The 17,385-nt window shown below is 46.9% G+C and overlaps 1 protein-coding gene and 1 long non-coding RNA gene across 2 annotated transcripts in view; both read right to left on the bottom strand.

The window, feature by feature from the left end:
- Nucleotides 1-125: 125 nt before the first annotated feature.
- On the bottom strand, nucleotides 126-11,558 carry calcoco1a (calcium binding and coiled-coil domain 1a). Its single transcript, XM_076983665.1, has 15 exons — nucleotides 11,376-11,558; nucleotides 10,448-10,616; nucleotides 9,993-10,095; nucleotides 8,960-9,162; nucleotides 7,581-7,793; nucleotides 7,093-7,241; nucleotides 6,946-7,015; nucleotides 6,647-6,802; nucleotides 6,028-6,282; nucleotides 5,359-5,484; nucleotides 5,135-5,230; nucleotides 3,820-3,907; nucleotides 3,273-3,523; nucleotides 2,990-3,081; nucleotides 126-2,124 (listed from the first exon to the last, which is right to left on the bottom strand). Exons 2-15 carry the CDS (start codon nucleotides 10,574-10,576, stop codon nucleotides 2,097-2,099), a joined length of 1,959 nt encoding a protein of 652 aa, XP_076839780.1. The 5' UTR covers nucleotides 10,577-10,616; nucleotides 11,376-11,558; the 3' UTR covers nucleotides 126-2,096.
- A 685-nt stretch (nucleotides 11,559-12,243) lies between these two features.
- Nucleotides 12,244-17,385, bottom strand: part of LOC143484792 (uncharacterized) — a 29,348-nt gene continuing 24,206 nt past the window's right edge. The window contains exon 3 of the long non-coding RNA XR_013122718.1: nucleotides 12,244-16,033. This is a non-coding gene — a long non-coding RNA (uncharacterized LOC143484792). The remainder of the gene's footprint in view (nucleotides 16,034-17,385) is intronic.

Here is a 17,385-nt window from a genome sequence, read left to right as displayed (position 1 = left end):
TACAGTGTTAAGTTACTTCTGCAATCATCACCTCTCACACACATGTGTTTATATGTCTGTAAAGTTTATTTTGGTCTTTGGAAATCATTATTTCAACTTAGAAATGAGCAGGTCAAAATCAATGATTTGAGCCATATTTTTAATATTTTATTACTGAAACGCTCCCAAACCTTTAAGGTGCTCTGCAGTCTAGAAAACGCACACTGAACATGTGAAGATAAGATTCTCACAAAAAGTCAGCACCAGCCAAAAGTAAAATGATTGAAACCATAACGAGAGCCTTATTGCCCGCCTAACTGCCCTTGAAGAGTTCCACCAGAGCTTTCAGATGTGGTTGAAGCTCCGGGGAGGTCCCAGAGCGGAGAGCAGTGAGGATGTCTTGGTGACACAAACAGCATTAAACGTGCCGGCTTTGAAAACAACGGCGAAAACACCCCAGACGGCGTCCGCCGCCCATCGAAGGTACGGACGCACTTTCAAGGTCACGGCACTGACCGTTTACACCTCACACATGTTCAAACTTTACACATGTTCAGTGTATGGATTACACACACCTAACACTGTAGCAAAAGGAATGAGACCTTGTGCAAGAGAGAATAACCCATCCCTCTAATATACGTGTACGATTATTCTGCAAGACGGCTTCATAAACGTTCCACCAGAACAATGTTCAAATGTAAAAAAAAAAAGGACTGTAAAGTGAAAAGTAAAACACAGGACAGTCGTTACACAAATGAAAGTGAACGCCGGATTATGAAATATATTGTATAAAAAGGCAGATACATGTAATGTATATTTTAAATCCCAAAGTGTGAACTTAAATGAAATACGGTTAACATCACGTCAGCCAAGCAGAATTCTAGCAGTGCCAGTATTATGAGCAAACTAAAACCGTCTACAACATTACAAAATGATATATTCATATAAATATAGATCACTCATTTGTTGCAGAGGCTGTTTAATTCTTCACGATCGTGAACCGTGTTCGGGAGACTGCTGGCGGTGGGTGCTATCTTGTATCTCCGAGCTGTACTAAGGTTGCCATCGGCAAAGGGAGGCACAACAGCCATATGGCGTTTCATTAAATCATAATAGCTATAATCAAATTAAAATGCATGAGATTCCTTTGTGTGCGGGCTGAGCTGCTGTTGAAGCATTCGCTCCGAGCTAGAGCTCAGGTCCTAGCAGCACAAGGAAGATCTCCTCAAATGTCTTCCTTAAAAAAGTGATGATCGAACTGCTATATAACCTATAATCCCGCACATTTCAGTTTGACTGATTAGAGTTTTGGAATATGTCTACGGCGAAGATGACAAATGAAAGAAATGGCAGAAACTTATACATATTTCATAAGACGTACGAGTACATTAAAGGTGAGATTACCGTAATCTAAAGTGCCACGCCCATCTCTTCACACATTTCCAGCTGTGTGGCTGGATCAGCTCCATCTGCCTTCCATTTAATTTCTAGATATTTATGCAGTTCCTCTTCTGAAAATTCATGATAACAACTTCCTTAGGTGGCTGTTTAACCTACTTAACAACACTACAAAAATATTACTCACCTAAGAGTATTAAAGGAAAGAGGCAAACTCCTACATTATCACACCTACATTAATGTCAGTGATGATGTGCTTAATATAACTGCAAGGACAGTAGCTCTTATAAATGTAATGACTAATATAACAATACAAGCCTCATGTTAGTGCTTGAGTAAACAGCTGTAAAGCATAATTCCAAACTAGGCACTAACTTAATTACACACCTAAATAAACACAAAGACACAGTTACAAAGGCACACACACACAGCCCCCCAACCGCACACACACACACGCGTGCATACACCTTTCTAACAGAGGTCCTCTAAGCTCATCTTCTGTGGATGCATTTGTGCAGGGAAAAATGTGCGAGATGTTCAGGTCTAGCATTTTTGTGCATTAAAAAAGTGCATATAAAGTGTGAAGCAAACTGCATATTCAGAAAGCTGGTCAGTATGTTGTTGAGGGCAAACATGCTACCGCACAAGGTCATGTGACCTTCTTCCTCCTGGCACAGTGCCAGCTAGCCCCTGGGACTCGTTCCCGCAGTTCCTCATCTTCACCACAGGGGGCTCTCCGCCAGGTCACTAGCATAGGAGAGAGGGCAGAGTCAGGGAGTGGTCTAGTTGACATGAACTAAGGAGGAGCTGAGGGAAAGAGAGAGGAGAACCGGAGGGCTGTGGAGGGGATGGAAGAGAGGAGAGGAAGAGAGAGAATGAGAGAGGACCGGGGAGAGAGAGAGAGAGAGAGAGGAGGGAGCGAGATGGTCTTAATGATGCTGAAAATTGGGTGGTGAGCGTGGACTAGCCTTGTAGTAAATCACTGCTACAGCTCGCCGTCAACTTCTCTCCATCCTTGTCCTCCCATCATGGCACTCCTCTATCCACCACTCTCTCTCTCTCTCTCTCTCTCTCTCTCTCTCTCTCTCCCCCCATCTTCCCCTTTCCAGTCAGAGCAGTTTCTCTCTCTCTTTCACACACACACACACACACACACACACACACACACACACACACACACACACACACACACACACACACACACACACACACACACACACACACACTCTTCTCCCTCACTAATTTTATGAGACGGTATTCAAAACTTCCATCTCCGCACCATATTCTTCCTGTCGCTGTAAATCTTGTCCTGAGTGTGTGTGTGTGTGTGTGTGTATACGTGCACATGGCCATGTGTATACGACACCTCCAGAGCATTTGAGGAGATATACAGACGACCCGTGAGGCCAGAGTGTATTTGACAGTGACATGGTCGTCTGTGTGTTCCGCGTGCACAAATATGACATGAGTAGAAACAGCTATTAGAAAAGGTGACAGGCAAGCTGGGGACGCCAGCATGAATGGTTTTATGGGCTGTTGTGTGTGGGTGTGGGTGCGTGTGTGTGTGTGTGTGTGTGTGTGTGTGTGTGTGTGTGTGTGTGTGTGTGTGTACCTGTAAGTAGTATCTCTGTGGTCAGGCAGGAGCAAGGCTGTCTCTTCTCCAGAGCTGTTCCCTCCTGACTGAGCCACCTCATACTCCTCTTCCTGTCTCACACACACACACACACACACACACACACACACACACACACACACGCACGCACGCCAGCTAACTACAAAGACTACTGGCAAGATAGGAACTATTTCAAGGATTTAATAATAAAATGAATATGAACTGAAAACCAGACCTAGAAATGTATAATAAAATGCAGCTGGCCGCCCTGGGCCTCTCTCACCGACTCTGAGCTGTGTGCGTGTGCCTCGGTGCTGGCCTGCCTCGGGGAACACACCGCCGCTGGTTGGCTGATCACCACGGCATGGGGAGCGTGGGTGCAGCGAGGGGAGGGAGGGGGCGTGGCCGGCAGCAGTGGGTCTGGGCGGGGCTGGTCGCACAGGCCGTAGTGTCTCAGTGTCCCCGCGGAGACGTCCTCCCGCAACGCTTCCGGACTCTCGTCCTCAGAGTCCGACAGCGGACTGTCCAGACGCCCTGCACGCCAAACACAGACAGGACGCTGCCTTTGAGGGGCCCACCGGGTCACGTGACTCCGCAGGACTGCGTGTGCCGCTACGGGACGCCGCCCACTCCGATTCTGATTGGCACAAACTGCGCAGATGTTGTGTAACCCATCACCCGGTGTAAAGTTACACGAAGGCTTCACCACATGACACACGCGCGGCGGTGCGTGGGGACAACTCGTGCTGCGTTGGGTAAGGTTGCGCCACATGACGCCCGTCAGCATTCTGTGGGACACGGTGTAATAGTCGAGCTGCTCGGTCACTCACTGCTCTGCTGCGTGGCGGTCTCGCTCCATTTCGAGTCACTCAGTGCCTCCAGCCTCTGCTCCAACTGTCGGATGTACTCCATCACCTCCTACACACACACACACACGTGTGTGCACGCACGTGCCCAAACAAGGTCAAAGAAGCACAGTGTTTGAGAGCAGTTGACATTTTCTACGCTGCGACAAACCCAGCTGTTCCACCGCCGCCGAGTTTAGAAGCCCTTTCGTCTGTACGATCAAGAGTAATGGGCCGTAATAGGAGGTAACCACATGAAAGTGCACAATCTCAACACAAATAGAAACCCGCGGGTCCACTGAGTATATGGCAGTGGGCTGTAAAGGTTTGGCAAACTGTGTGGGATTAGTACACTGTGGTTTTACTAGACTGCACATTGAGTAAACTGAGTGTGGTGAGTCTACTGGGTGTGGTGAGTGTGGTTGGTGTCGTTAGTGCACTGGGTGTGGTGAGTGTACTGGGTGTGGTGAGTGTACTGGGTGTGGTGAGCAGTGATGGTTTAGTTACCTTGAAAAAGTAATCCGATTACTGATTACTCCTTTTAAAAGTAACTTAGTTACGTTACATTTTACTTGATTTTAAAAGTAACTACGTTAGATTACAAGTTACTTTAGTAACAGCAAAATGAGTTTTTCCAATACTCACTTTATTGGAAGTGCATTTTTAACAGTAACAATGTATGTATCTCCTGACATTTAAATAATGTATCTCCTGACATTTAAATAATATATCTCCTGGCATTACATTTGTGTAGCTGCGTGGTATTATTTGTAAATTTATTTGTAAACGCAATACAAGCGAACCATTCAGTCAGACAGCTATTTGTTGTGAAACTAAATACCATTACAATTTCAAGCATTTTAAGTAGGCTACGTTAGTCAAAATTCCAGCACTTTTCAAACCTGGAACACAAAGCAACATTAAAATTCATCAGGTAAATATTCCTTCACCTGTTTTTGAGGGGTGTTTCTTTACACTACCACATATCGTTACGGGAGGACACTGCACAGAAGTGCTCGCGCTCTCACAGGTTCGAGTCGAGTGCTATGGTCAGACGCAAAAGTATAACTGAGCCAAGAAGAAAGCAAAACTATATGTTTTTACTTAGGAAAATAAAAATAGTAACGCACAGTTATTTGGATAAGTAACTTTAATCTGATTACTGGACTGGAAATAGTAACGCGTTATATTAGTCGCTACTGAAATATAACGATTTCACTGGTGGTGGGTGTGGTCGGTGTGGTGGGTGTGGTGGGTGTGGTCAGTGTGGTGGGTGTGGTCAGTGTGGTGAGGTCATTGCCTTCTTCTCGATATGTAGCTGCTCTTTCTCCTTCTGTGCCACCCTGAGGCTGGACTTGAGCTCCTGCAGCTCCCGACGAGTCTCACTCAGCTGCACCTGCACACGCACGCACACACACACACACACATACACACACACACACACACACACACATACACACACTCTTATTCCACGAGTCTGCTGCCTGCTGGCCACAGGTGTGTGTGCTCTGATCTGCGTCTCACCCGGTTGCAGTCCTTCTCTCGTCCGAGCTCCACCTCCGCCTTCTCCCGCTCCATCCTCTCCTCCTGCAGTAGCTCCTCCTTCTGCAGGATCTCATCACTCAGCCGCTCCAGGCGAGCCCGGTCCACCTACGCACACATCCCACCACACCGTCACGCCACAGACCCTGGACATCCACCCACACCTCCACCCAGGACATCCACCCAGGACATCCACCCACACCTCCACCCAGGACATCCACCCTGGACATCCACCCACACCTCCACCCACACCTCCACCCTGGACATCCACCCACACCTCCACCACCTCCACCCACACCTCCACCCACACCTCCATCACCTCCACCCACACCTCCACCACCTCCACCCACACCTCCATCACCTCCACCCACACCTCCACCCTGGACCTCCACCCACACCTCCATCACCTCCACCCACACCTCCACCTGGACATCCACCCACACCTCCACCCACACCTCCACCCGGACCTCCACCCACACCTCCATCACCTCCACCCACACCTCCACCCACACCTCCACTCAACAACGCCACCTTCACCTTTCCTATCTTTAACTTTTTGATTACGTCATTTTCTGCACCATGATGATACCAAAACTGGGCCACACCCCTTGGCCACACCCCCTAGACACGGCCCCGCCCCCCGTCCCCCACCTCGGCGCTGTGCTGCAGGCTCTCCCTTTCCTGTGCCCAGGTGGCGCGTCCCTCGCGGAGGGCCAGGCTGGCGTCGGCCAGCTGCAGGGTGAGCTGTGCGGCCTGCAGGCGGGCGCGGTGGAGCTCGGCCTGGGCACTGTCCCGCTGAGACGCAGCGTCCCGCAGCTCCGCACGCAGGGTGTCCACACAGCGCTCGCTGGAGCACAGACGCTCCTGCACACCCCGCAGGTCCGCCAGGGACGCCTCGCTCGCAGCCTGCACCACACACACACGCATGCACGCATATACACACACACACACACACACACGCATGCACGCATATACACACACACATATATACACACACACACACACACACGCATACACACACACACACACATATATACACGCACATACACACACACGCGCATACACACACACATGTATACACGCATACACACACACACATATATACACACACACACACACACACACACACACACACACACAATTAGTACAGCAGTATGTAACCTAAGATTCTTCATTTTAAGTCAGGATGCGTTTGAGAGTGATACTGGAGTGTGTGTGTGTGTGTGTGTGTGTGTGTGTGTGTGTGTGTGTGTGGAAGGGAATGCCACACCTCCTTCCTGTGTGCGTTGTTGAGCTTGTGTGTGAGCGTGGTGATGGTGTCTCTCAGCTGCAGCGCGTGTGTGTCCCTCTGTGCCAGCGAACTCCTCAGACTCTGGAACTCCGCTGCCAGTCCACGCAACTCCACCTCCGTGTGTTCCAGCTTCAGCTGACGGGACACGACACACGGCAGGTTCGGACTGGCCCGACACGCCCCGCCCACTCACCCCATCCCGTCCGACTGGGCTGTTCGGCCGCCCTGACGCACCACGTGTGATTTCAGCACGTTGGATCGCTGCGTGTTTCGTTTACCTTCAGGTTCTTGCTCTCGTTCTCTTCATCCTTCTTCTGGGCCGCTGCCTTCTTGACACGCTCCTTCATCCTGCGGACGGGAAGCACAGCTCAGGCCCGGGGCGCCGGTGCGGTGCGGTGCACGTGCGGAGGGTCATGACCTCTCACCTCTCCAGGTCGCTCTCGCGCTCCACGGCCCTCTGCACCAGCTCCTGCATGTCTTCCTCCAGCTGGACGATCCTCTGCTCGCTGGCGGCTTTCTTCAACAGCAGGGCCTGTTTCTCCTCCTGCAACACCTCCGACAGGGTCTCCATCTCCTGGGGGGGAATCCATGAGATAGCAGCTCCAGCAGGATTATTTTTCTGCTGTCAGGTCTAAACATCTGTGTCAGGCCACATGGTCTCTGCTGTACTGGTATCAGGGAACATTGCAATATGAAAATAAGCTCTCTAACACACACCACACCCAGATCTCCAAAAAGTGTTCTGTGGATGGTATGAACTTAATCAAAATGATCCAGGTCCATCTTTAACCACATCCCATAGACAATTCAGCACTGTTTTAATACTCTGTGTGAACTACCGCAACATTGTGCTGTAATTTTGGACATACTGTGCAGCAAAAACGGAGATATTTTGAAGTTCCAAGTCTTGTACCTTCTGTTTTTTCTTCATCTCCACCACTTGTTCACTGGTGTGGCGAAGCTCCTCCCTCAAGCAGGAGACCTCCTGCTCCAACTGGCTCCGCCTCCGTTCCCATGCCTCCCTGAGTGCGTCGACGCCCTCCCGCTCCTTCTCCCGCCCCCTCTCGGAAGCTTCCAGAGCCTGGAGTAGCTCCGCCCTCTCCTTCAGACACTCCTGCAGCCGACTCTGAGAAACACAAACAAGCCACGATGGGCTCCATGACGGTACACAGCACCCAGTTCTTTGGGTTTTTTTTTAAACATAAGAGGCCTAAAACTCGAAGTCTAACTGGATGGGATCAGATTATTTAAAAAGAAATTATGTTTGCATTTTCAACAGTTTATCCAAGCTAATTTATCAATGTTTTAATGATATTGAGCTGTTTTATTAGAAACTTTGTAGTTGTGAGATAAAGTCTTGCACCTACACTCACTGGTGTATAAGGTATACCCCTCTATGGACACATGGTGCCCGCATGGTGGTCACCAGCCCACTTTCACGTTAATCACTGGTCACTTTTGGACAGCGTCCACAGCTGCTGTGGTTTTCTCAAGGCTGTTAACATGGAGATGGCAGTGGGTGGGGCGCATGTGCCGTTCTACCAGTTCAGCAGTACTGGGCTCTGGCACATCAGTGTCACTGTCGGGCCCAGAGCGGAACGCCATGAAAAGCGGCCTCGTGGTCAGATACAGGGCACAAGCAATGCACTGTGGGTAAAAACGGGCAGGGCGAAGGGCGAGCGGGTGGGCCGAATATGAGCACAGAGACACGGACGCTGATTCGGACTGTCGTGCTTTGGGCTGGGCCTCGCGACCGTGGAGCGGCGAACCGCAGAGGGGCTGGGAAGGTTCTGCCTTTGAAGGTCGGAGGGAGGGGGGGGGGCACCATCTCGCGAGCTTCGCGTGACCCTGATGGTGCGTGCCGCTACTGTGGAAACAGCTGAGGCCGCTCCACAATGGAGCCCTTTTCCTGGAGACCTCCTCACGCTGCTCTCGCTGGTGACGGGGGCCTCCAGCAAGCTCCTCGGGCCGTTCCTGTGTTCCATCTGCTAGTCTTTCTCCTCACAGTTCATACTGGGCCTCTGCATTCAGAGGCCACACTTGTTTCCCTACTGCAGCTGCGTTCCCACTGTGGACTAGCCGCAAAAGTATTTCATTTATATTTGTGTGCTTGCTTGAAACGGATTTGCTTAGCACTGTTCATAAACGCTGTTCAGCGCAGACAGTGCAGAGTTTTATTCTCACAAACCTCATGCGGACCAGCTGACGGGCCTCTGACGTCGCCTAACAAGGAGCAGCATTGAAGCCTCCGTGCCTCCAGGGGGCGACAGAGGGGGTCTGCGGGGCCCTCACCTGCAGTAGCTGGGCACGGGGCACCACCAGCAGCATGCCGTCGGCCTCCTCGCCTCCCGGGTCGCCGGGCTCCACCGTCACGAGCTCCTCCAGGGGCTGCGGTGCACAGAAGCTGAAGGTGGCGCTGTGAGCACACACCTCGCCCTTACCGTCCACATAGACAAACTGGTAGGGGTCAGCGCTGGGGCCCGGCAGGTAGCAGGCTGCAGTGAGGGAGGGGCCAAGCAGTGAGGGAGGGGCCAAGCAGACGAAGCACAAAAACAAATAACTGATCCACTTCACTATGCATCATACACATGTAGTAAGAAATATGTATTAATACATTCTAGACATTACACCCAGAGGCACTGTGTGACAAACACAGATAACTGGCTTAATGACTCTAAATATTAGTTTTGCGTTAAGTACATATCCAGCATATTGGCGTTCTGGAAGTCCCTCAATAATGCTCAATCATCTTGACTGGGCGGGAGATTTCACATTTCCTGCACATCGGCCAATCATCAGCAAGTGATGAGCTCATCGATGACTTCATCAAGGCCTGACAGTGACTGAAAGAGCCGCACCGCACGTTGAACTACAGCCAATCACTGAGCTCGTGGTGCCATTGTGTTCCATCTTCATCACTCACTCTGCCTTTCAACACATCCATTCTGGACTGTGCAAATTAAGATCTTAACTGGGGGAGATATGCGTACACCCTCACTCACTCACATGTGCGCACACACGCACACACACACACACAAACACTCACAGACGCACGCACGCACACACACACACACACACACACACACAACACTCACAGACAGACGCACGCGCACACACACACACACACACACACACACACACACACACACTGTATCTGATCAGGAGACTTATTCGCAGGATAATTCGTTTCTCTAACTGCTCCTCTCCGGCGAGACGGGAACAGTGACAGGGTGATTAGAAGCAGTTATCTCCGGCCTAAACCTCACCAAAAGGACTAGGTGGCATATACACAAGAGAAGTGCTCAGAGGTCATGAAAAGAGGCACCTTGAAAGTGGACACAGCAGTTCCCGCCGGTCCCCTCCTTGTAGTCGGACGGAGCCAGAGACCACACGAACGTGTGATAGTCCCTGACCGATGACCAGCCCACCTGTGACAAGAACAATAATCCTACAGTAACTGCATACACAAGAGATATGCCATTTGAACCAAAAGCTATACAAATATTTTTGGGTTCAAATATCTATCTATCTATCTATCTATCTATCTATATATATATATATATATATATATATATATATATATATATATATATATATAGATATACATAGACTATATATATGTAGATATATAGATAGATATACATAGACTATATATATAGATATATAGATAGATATACATAGACTATATATATAGATATATAGATAGATATACATAGACTATATATGTAGATATATATATATAGATTTACATACACATATTTTACTCCCCAAGTTCCCCACCTTAAAAAGGCCGATCCAGTCATTGCTGGACCAGCTGTGCTCAGAGTTGATGCTGTAGTGACATTCCACACGACTCTGCGGGAAATAGCTGCTGCCCACGTTCAGAAACTTCACCTTCCACACCTCCATGTCCAAACCAGCACCAGCACCTGTGGCGCGGACGGGCAGACTGCGGAGACAAACCAGGGACAAAACAACATCGGCGAACCGCACGTCCGACCGGTTCAGGAGCTGAATGGATCCTGCAAACCCGTCGGACAGCCCAGGCAGCGTTTACATGAGCGCAGATGTCAGCGCGCCAGCTGGAGCCGCCAGGTGTCGGAGGAAGAGTACGGAGGCCCAGCAGGCTGGTGTGGTCCATATACAGTAGACCAGGCCCAACGTGGCGTGCTGATACGGCCTAAACCACATCCATATTTAGACTACCCGTGCCGACCCAGTATAGGTCGTGCAGTTTGACCCCCGGGCGCGATTAAAGCGCTTTGTGGGATTGAACGACAGACAGCAGGTGCCAGAGGGACAGTAACACAATACAACATTGTATATAGGATTACAGGCAGAGAGGACTCGCTTTATTAATGGGCTACCAGTCACACAACTACACATCTCGAGGCCATGCCTTTGGAAGGATGATTAAAAACAAAAGTAACATTATTTGAGCTTCTGTACTTAACATGACTAAGATTGTACAAACGAAAATGTGTTTTTAATCGAGTGCTAAAAGCGCAGCACAGTTGTCGTCGTTTTAATCACTGTAGGAGGGGAATGACAGGCCCAAAGTCACAAATCACATGCAGCGAGACCGTTTGTAAACACAGAGTGTATTTAAACCTTGAGAAATAATTCACTATGTTCATAATGATCCATAATGTGATTATGGAGCTCTGCCTCGGACAACTACGCAGCGCTTAAACTCAAAACCACCCACCTTGTTCGGCTTAGGTGTTGAAAGCAAGTTTCTCGCAATCGATCAGCGATCGGGTGGGAAATAACGAACCACAAAGCCAACTGTCAACTAATACGATCAAAATCCTAATTCGTTATGAGCCTTTTAACAACAATAACAAAAACAGAGGCACGGGTGTTTGGATTAGGACAAAGAATTGTGGGAAATGTGGTTCTCATGCGCGCAGTGAGAATACAAAATGACCTGCGAAAGAACTACACTACCCACACAAAAAGAAAAGCGTAAACCAGCGTCGAACGTCATGCACGTGTAGCAGCGGATACTATCGCGATTGGTCCTCATTCTCATAAACGCCCACACGGCTTCGTTCTTATTGGCTACGTCCTAACGTCAATCAAACCTCACCCAATTACGCCCCGCCTTAAAATCGCTATCCTTGCAGAATGGCATTTCAGGTGGCGTAAAATACAGATGTATATTGAGAACTGAGTATTGAATATTATGTATTTAAAAAAAGCAGCATGATGCCGTCGTGTGCCAGTATAATTTATAAAGATTTAATGGCGCTCTTTGTACGTGTGTCATGGGACCATGGACGTAGTTTTGATTTCATAAGTGGGGGGGACACAACCTGGGGTGGCGAACTGTTGAGCGGGGGGGGGGGGGGGGAGCTCGGAGCTGCATGATCCTAGTGCTAGATTTGTCGCTATTTGGATATTGTTTTTTTAACCGTTAAAAAGTGGGGGGGACATGACTTCGTCGCTACTTAAATATTTGGTTTTAACCTTGTAAAACCTTGTAAAAACTGGGGGGGACCAAAACCGGCTTTTGAAAAAGTGGGGGGGACATGTCCCCCCCGTCCCCCCCCAAAACTACGTCCGTGCATGGGACTAACCAAGGTAAATATACACAGATTGCTCCACTCGCAGTGAAACGCAATGGTGTAAAAGGTTTTTTTGCTGACCGCCTGGTAACCTAAAACTGGAATGCGTGTCAGAGAAGGAGCATAAAAGAAGATGTACAGTTACACTCGATCCCTGTTTACCTTTGCCAGTTATGCCGCGCTAAAATTAGTCTGATGTTTCCCGTTTTTCCTAAACTGAAATAAGTACTGTCATGCGAAGTGCCACGGAACAGCTGGGTATAAGAGTGCAGATTAATTACAAATATAATTGTGACCGCTAGATGGCAGTGCATATTAAAGAAACCCTAACGATCATGTGAACGAGGAGGTGGGGAGTGTGATGATCGGACTAACTTTCAGTTTTAGTAGCTATATAATGATGTAGCCTGTTTCTCACTATAGGCTACATATGACTACTCATTAATTAAACCTATTACGGATTATATTGGCCATTTATTAAAGCCGTTCATGTTCTCTGACAAGACACTGATTAACACTGTTGTTTAATTGAACTTGTTAACTGCACCATTTTTAGGTTTGGGATTTTTAAGAATAAAGATCCCATGATTTTGTTTTTATTTTTGTTTTTGTTTTGTTTTTTGCTAAGTGTATTGAAATGTTTTAAAGTGTATTTGAAAACTTTCCAAGCTGTAATTGTATAATGGGGTGTTTATAGGCTACACGAGAAGTAAAATGAATGCTGTAAAATACTACTCAACCATATTATTCTTCATATTCATGGAGCGAGTGGATGGATGAACTGAAGTAAGGAAACTTGTTGAATTGGCACAATCTCCAACGACATCTTCCTTTATTAGGAGGTCATAAGTCAAAATGATATATAGACTAATTAAAGTATAAGTGCTTATTGACACTCATATCCACCTAGTGCAAAATCTTATTGTTGACTTTTTTTTAGACATAAATACAGTGAATGGCTGTTCACTTTACACAGAGGCTTTATATTCTCAAAAATTCCTAATTCTCAGAATGCCCGTACTGCCTGTATAATAGGTTTGAAGTGAGCGTACCATGCACAGCGGCCTACGGCACAGTGGCCACTGCAGACAAGATGGCCACCCTGCCAGTCTCTAATTGTATGCAGGCAGTAAACGAGGCAGCCCAATAAAGGTGCTGAGATTGTTTTAACAGAGAGGGCCTGGGCTGAGCGTGCTGGAAGGTTCTGGAAGGTTAAGGGCAGTGGGGGATGGGCCCCGGGCTTGATTGATGGCAGGGAGCTGGAGCGTTCCCGACCTTGCTGGATGACGAATCTCCCTCAGGCCCACAGTTCTCTGGGGAACACTCACGGTTTTCTTTCTCTGCCTACCTCTCATCGCCTGGTGACTTTTATTTATTTATTTATTTTTATTTTTATTTTGGTCTGTGTGTGTGTGTGTGTGTGTGAGACAGAGGGTGGGGTGTGTGTAAGGGGTGGGAAGGGGGTAGGGTGTGTGTGTGTGTGTGTATATGTCTGTGTGGGGGGGGTTCAATAAAGGGAAGTGGCAATGTTTGGATTGGCATGTATATAATTACATAGCTGGTTAACGGAGCCCATGTTGTTTTGGGTTATTTGGGGGGGGGGGGGGGGGTTGCTTCATAACTCTAAACACAGCGACGACTGAGCCGTTGTTTTTTCAGTCTTCTACAGCTGCTATGATGCTGTTTGCTCCTTCTTTGTCCTGAGCAGCGTGTCCCTCCTCGCGTTGTCTGCCAATTAGGCTAACAAGTTCTTTATGTGTCAGGATCAAGTGTATCAGAGTAAGAGAAACACCAACCATAGCAGGATGGTAACGCTAGCCAGAAGTCATGGCACACTGGTAAAAGGCTTCACCACATCGTTGGACTAGGTCTCCTCACATTCCCGGGTGATTAGGCTGTTTTTGTTCAACTGGGGTGGTCCTCCAGACAACTATCACAGTACACATTCTGTTTTCTTTACCTTGGGAATGTGAGTAATAGGTTTGCGTCTCACAGCGTCGTCACTGAATAAGGTCATTATTTTCTGGACGCCTTTAAAAATTTTTTTTCAGTTGAAATGAATATGAGTTACCTGAAAGTTACTTATTACATCATTATGAAGCAATAGGCCAAAGGTCATAGTTCTGAAGAGTGAGGATAAATTGCAAAGTTTATATGATACCCTTTGTTTTATTTTGGGTTGACTCATAATCGATTAATTTTTTCTGCCAAATCTATATTGCTTAAACAACTGTAGAATTCTAAGTATCTGATAATTCTGTATCTTAAGTTTGTAAATCACAATGCATTAATCACAATTATGGTCCACTGAGTGCAAACTGACAGTAATACCTGCCTATACATTCTGTAAGCTCATTAACCACAGTGTCACCTCATCTGCCCCCTGAAATAATGTGCTATTATACCAACTGTTCTATGAGAGTGGAGTGGACACACATCCAGGCAACAGGTACCAGGTTTAGGCTGGACATACTAGGTTTTTCAGCTCCATGTCCTCCTGGACAGACACCAGTTGGTCGTCCTTCTGAAGTGAACTGGTTTTTGCAGTTAGGATGTTTCCCATGGTGTGAAAATACCAAAGAGAAAAACAACTTAATTTGTTAACATTCAGCATATCATCATGCTTTCTCTGCGCTAAAGAAATACTTCAAGTAGGTTTCATTTACATCACTTTAGGGTTTGCTGGTTAAAACATTCATTTCTATTGCAGATCTTAAAATAAAATCAGTCCACACTGTTAGCTAGTTAGCTAGTTTTGTGTGTTGTAGTGTCATAACCTTGTCACTTGTAAGTCCTCCATTTGGGGGTGTGATGTCCTTTTGGGGGGGGGGGGGTACATTATTAAAATGGCCACGCTACGTGATCGTGAACGCTAACTAATGAACAAACTAAGGATTTAATTTAGCATTCACACAGAAGATAAGATAAGTTAAGAACTGCACTGCATTCTCATTTCACCAATTTCCAAAGGCTGCTTGTGAATAATGTACATACTGTTTGGGCATGGTGCACTTGTGTCTGGAATGCACAAGTGTCTTCTTACTAGCTTAGTTACAGGACATAGCTGACTGGTATTCACACCTATCCAGAAGATATCTAGGTAACACTATTTCCTGTGCAGCTTAAAAAACACTCTTGCACACGATCTACACTAAACAGGATGAACACAGAGAGAGAAAGAGAGAGGGGGAGAGAGCTAGAAAGAGGGAGAGATAGATAGAAAGAGAGAGATAGATAGAAAGAGAGATAGATAAAGAGAGAAAAAGAGAGAGAGAGAGAGAGAGAGAGAGAGAGCAGTAAAACCATAAGTGGCTTAACACTGTATGTACTGATGTGGTGGTGTGTATTTTGGTGGATTAAACCGTCCAGCAAGCTCTGCCAGACTCATTGGAATTAGGGCAATTAGGAACGAGGCCTAGTGGAAGAGTGGTAATGATGCCATATGGCTGACAAATGATGACAGGATGTGTGAGTGATGCACGGGGAGGCCATGTTCTCTGTGAGTGTCCTCCGTGTGGCGTGTGAGGCATGAGTGTGAGGTCTCCCAGTGGCACAGCATGGAGTTTGTGTCAGTACAGGTCTCAGACTGAGGTGACATGTTGGCTGATGGGGTCACTGCTGATTCATGTGTGACCAATCAGGGCAGGGGAGTGAACAGAGCTTCTCTATTGGTCCTCATTGATGAGGCTGGTCATGCTGTAGTGTTCATTGTTCGTGGGGTTTGGGGGGGGGGGGTCTCGGAGGTGATGTCATTTCCTGCTTCCTCGTCACAGGACGCAAGTGGAGGCACCCAGCTCTGTGAAATGAATGCGATGTGTAAATCAGATTAGACAGTCTGAAATGAAGCCACCAAACTCTTGTGTGTTTCACCTTTTGATTTATCAAGTCATAATGTCACTTATGTGTGGCCCTTAATCCACAGATGGACGTGACATCATTGTGTTGGAACATTTCCTGTTTTTAGTCAGAATGCATCCTGCTCTATTCCTGAGGGGCTTTGTGCCCAGATGTGGCTGTGGAGGTGGACATCTTGGTGAATGAAATCAACAACACATTTAAAGACCTCTTCCAGTAAAAACCATGTTTTGAATCTTGTTAACATGTCCATGTGGTGTTTTATATGCTAAAAAGGCAAATTATGAGTGAAATGAGGATTCAAGAACATGGATTCAGATGGCCAGGGCTTTCACACATCTAAGGAAACAATGTCATCACCTGGTGGGTGGGACTTATAATTAACATATTGCAATAATAAAGTAAAGGGTCTTGGAGGGGAAACCAGGTGTAGTAGATATTGTGTTTTGTAACCTGAACTATTGTCAGAATGAAGGCAGAAGTGTGGTCTGTTCTTGGTTGCAAAGTTACAAAAGACGAAATGTGAGCCTTCATGTATTTACAATGTATCTGAAAACGGGAGAGAAATGGGTGAAGTTTATTTGGGCAAATCAGCCAGCCAAAATTCCAGAGAAACCGCCGTTTTGAACATTTTATTATAAAAAATGCAAATATATTGAAACCCAATTCTGTTCCATCTTTTCATCCTGGGAAACAGCAAGTATGAGCCAATATACTGGTAAACCAGTACAATAAACCCACAGTATGCTGCTCACATTACAAGCATAATTGTTCAATTTAGATTTTTTTTAGATCAGACTTGCTTATCTTAGAGGGCCACTTCACATTAACATGTGGTTTGCATCTGTGGGTGAACATATCTGTCCTCTAGCTTGCATGGGTTTTAGCTTGAGTCACTGGGATCACCACATACAAAAGTGAAATCCCACCAAAATCTGATCTGTGTCACATTTAGGCAAAAAATGTTTTGAGTAACTTCAGGTTGTAATGTCAGAATAGCTCATGTTTTGACAATAATTCTGACAGGACATTTCACAACTTTGGGTCTGTACATGAAGAAACCTGTCACGGTAAAGGTCATCCTCATAAGTATAGTGTTAGCAAGATAAGGTCAGCTACTTCAGGCGCGTTTGGCACATGGAGACATTTCTGACAGAAAGGCCTGAAGGCAAATTTTTTTAAAGGAGCAGTAAGTCATGTTTACCACCAAAAAGTAGCAAACGGTATTTATGAAAGTGAGTATTTATTATTTTCTTCTTTAAAAAACAGCTTACTTAAAATGAAGAAACAAAT

The sequence above is a fragment of the Brachyhypopomus gauderio genome, chromosome 21 (assembly GCF_052324685.1).
Source record: "Brachyhypopomus gauderio isolate BG-103 chromosome 21, BGAUD_0.2, whole genome shotgun sequence".
Taxonomy (NCBI): Eukaryota; Metazoa; Chordata; class Actinopteri; order Gymnotiformes; family Hypopomidae; genus Brachyhypopomus; species Brachyhypopomus gauderio.
Note: the sequence above shows the minus strand (reverse complement) of the source record. Positions and strands in the feature narration are given on the sequence as shown.